The sequence below is a fragment of the Gavialis gangeticus genome, unplaced genomic scaffold (assembly GCF_001723915.1).
Source record: "Gavialis gangeticus isolate Ggan-Ray unplaced genomic scaffold, GavGan_comp1, whole genome shotgun sequence".
NCBI lineage: Eukaryota > Metazoa > Chordata > Crocodylia > Gavialidae > Gavialis > Gavialis gangeticus.
Genome location: NW_017728992.1, coordinates 162,480,103 through 162,483,133, shown reverse-complemented (window position 1 = coordinate 162,483,133; position 3,031 = coordinate 162,480,103). Strand labels below are relative to the sequence as shown.

The window sequence follows — 3,031 nt, the reverse complement described above, 5'->3', positions numbered from 1 at the left end:
CCCGGGGGCATCGCAGCTTGGCTTTGAACGTGGCCCCGCTCCGCCCGGCCGGGGCTGGTGCGGAGCCGGGCCCCTTCCCTCCGCCGGGTCCCACCGAGGGCGCGGGCCCGGCCCGGCTGCAGGGGCAGCGCGACCTCCGCCCCCAGCCAGGAGCCCGGGCCTGCCCGGAGGGACACAGCGCCCCCCGCCCGGTGCACGGCGGAGGGAAGAAGATGGCCGTTGTGATCTAGTATAAAAGCTCTTTGTTGCACCAACACAAAAGCCCAGCGCACGCAGCACTTTCCGTCCAGGGCCTTCAGCAAATGCAGGGAGCTCCCGTAGGCTGGGGTAAATGGGGGGTCCCCCGCAACAACAACAACAAAAGGAAGGGGGAAACTCAGGTAAAAGGGGACAAAAAGTGCGGGGCAAGAGGGGGTAGCGCAGGCTGCAGCCCCGGGCAGGCGGGCGCCCTCCGCCCGGCGCCTGTTCCCGAGGAGGAAACCTAATCCCAGCAGGTCCGCAGCCACCACCAAACACAACAAACCAGTCGGGCCGATGGGCCCGGAGCAGCAGCAGGTCTGTGATCACTTACTTGTCCGTCTCTTGTGACATGTTTGATCCAATGAACTCTCTCCCCTTTCCCGGTGCCTCAGTCTCTCTGGGGAAACTGGACTTTCAAGTCTGTGCAGGTGAAGGTGTGTGAACGCCCGGGACGGCAGAACCAGAGCTACTGGTAATTCCGCTTTCCTTCCCCCGCTACCTCTCCTGCCGCCGAGGAGGTCGGACAGGTAGAGCCCCCTCCCCCTGGCTGCGGAGGAGGCCGGAGCGGGAAGCTGCGGCCCCGCACCCCACAGGTAACTTTCTCAGGAGGAGCCGGATTCTTGCACTCGAGGACAGCAGGCAGGGCCGAGCCGCGAGCTGATTGGACGGAGGCGCGCTCAGGTGAGCTGCCATTGGCAGAGGCGCGCTCAGGTAAGGCCCCTGCCGGGCTCCAGGTAAGTCAGTGCTCGGCGGGGCTGGCCCGGGAGACCTGCGAAGGAAGCTGCGCTGGGAGGAAAGGAGAGGAGAGGAGCTGGGCTGGGCTGGGCTGGGCTGGTTTGGTTTGGTCTGGGTGAGATCCCAGGTCCGTGCGGGTCTCGCCTAGGCGTGGGCCGCTCTGAGCGTGTCTACCCCACGCTAATCCTGCTCCCCGGTGCAACAATCACTTCCCCAACCTGCACACCGCGTGGCGGGGAAGGCTGACGCGGCTGCCTGCAGGGAGAGGATGGATTCCGCCTGGCTACGAGCGTTTATTGACCTCTAAAGAGGGCGGGTTGGCAGTAGTGTCACTAATGCTACCCGATGGACATGCAGGTCTGTTCCCTAATGGCATCTCCCCTCCTTCAGCCTCTGACCACAAGATCTGCAGCCCTGATCAGGCCAGAAAAGGGCACGGGAGAGGTTCTGCTTGGTTAAACATCACTGTGCAGGCTTGTTTGCACCCTGGGAGAGGTAAGCAGCTTGCCTTGGAGCTTTTCCCAGCCAAAGCCTTTTAAAAGCATCCAATGCTCTAGTCACCTTAGCCCCACACATTGCTTGCAAAGGCAGCTGCCCCCAGTCAGTGCCCCAGCAACACCTACTGCCTGCTGCTGCTGGTTCCCGTGCCATGTGACATTCCCCAGGGGAGCAGATCGACCAAGGTGCTGTCATTCTTGCAGAGGCAGGAAACAAGAAATTCTGCCAGCCTCAAACAGGACTGCACATGGTTTGGAACAACCCAGTTCTAAGCCAGTGGCTTTCACAGCGAAGAAGACATATCACCAGGAAAAGAGATCCACAAGGGCAGGAACAAACAAATACAGCTGGATTTGAAGAATGACTAATAGCAGCTGGTGTGGGAGATTTGGCACCATCTTCTAGGCAAATTCAGCCATCCTAGGGGGAAAATAAGAACACTAGAAAGCAAAGCTTGATGTCCTGCTTTATAAACATAAACTTGTCAGAGCCAAAACATTCTATAAAGCTAGGCCATTATATAATATCTTCTTCCACAGGGAAGAAACCTTCACCTGCACAGACTTGAAAGTCCGGTTTCACCAGAGACTGAGACACCAGGGAAGGGGGAGATTGGTCTTATTTCACAAGAGGATATATTAGGTGAAAAGTGTAAATGACTTTTTGAATCCTGGTATCCTTTAGTGAAAGGCCCCAACTCCTCTTTAGAAAGTGGAGTGCATGAGATTAAGTTATCCCTAAAGCATTTTACAGCCTGAATTCAGCGTCAGCCCTGTTCATATGCTGTTTTTTAGTTTTATGAAGGCGTTTATTGAAGAGGGTGTTCCTAGAAATAGTGAATGTTTTGAGCAAGTATTATAACAGATTCAGCTCTGTTCATTCTATGCAATTACAATAGCAAAAAGGCTTCCAGGAAACCAGTTGGGGACAAACCTGAGACTAAGGCCTTGTCTATATCCAAAAATTACTAGCCAAATTTGGTTAAATCAGCATACACCAGATTTAAGTCAATTAAGTCCACAGAACAATTTTCATTAGTTTCATAATCTTGATTTAGACAACTGATTTTTGGATAAAAACTACTGAAACCTGAAATACAGACAGGGCATAAGAGTTATGCACCCACACAGGAAACAGAAACAATACTTTGTAATGTGTATTTCCAATCCAAATGATCAATGCAGATTGAATTCTGAATAACAAATGCTGGCAATAAATTGTGCATTCTCCTGCCCAAAACTTATTCATAAAACCGCTTCTATGAGTAGGATAACAAATTAGAGAAAACCCAAAGTCTGCACAAGCAATAAAGAACATGGATTATTCATTACAACTGACCCCTTTCTAATAACAAATTTTGGTGCCACCATAATAAATCTGCTTGAGCCTCCCAGGGTGTGGGTCTTCAAAAAACAATAAATTATGAACACTAGCCTCATTTTAGTCTATGAACACTCTTACTTATTGCAGCGTGGCCAGGATTTCACCTGTTGGGCCCAGAATATTTTTACATGATTACAAGAAAGGCAAGGATTTTTCTGGCCCATTTCTTTTCTTG

General features: G+C 52.2%; 1 protein-coding gene across 2 annotated transcripts in view; it reads right to left on the bottom strand.

Annotated features, from left to right (window-relative positions):
- Positions 1-852, bottom strand: part of GRHL2 (grainyhead like transcription factor 2) — a 149,861-nt gene extending 149,009 nt beyond the window's left edge. For both annotated transcript variants that reach the window (XM_019528021.1, XM_019528022.1), the window contains exon 1: positions 572-852. In XM_019528021.1, the coding sequence (XP_019383566.1) occupies positions 572-591 (20 nt within the window). In that variant the 5' untranslated portion in view covers positions 592-852. The remainder of the gene's footprint in view (positions 1-571) is intronic.
- Between the last annotated feature and the right edge of the window lie 2,179 nt (positions 853-3,031).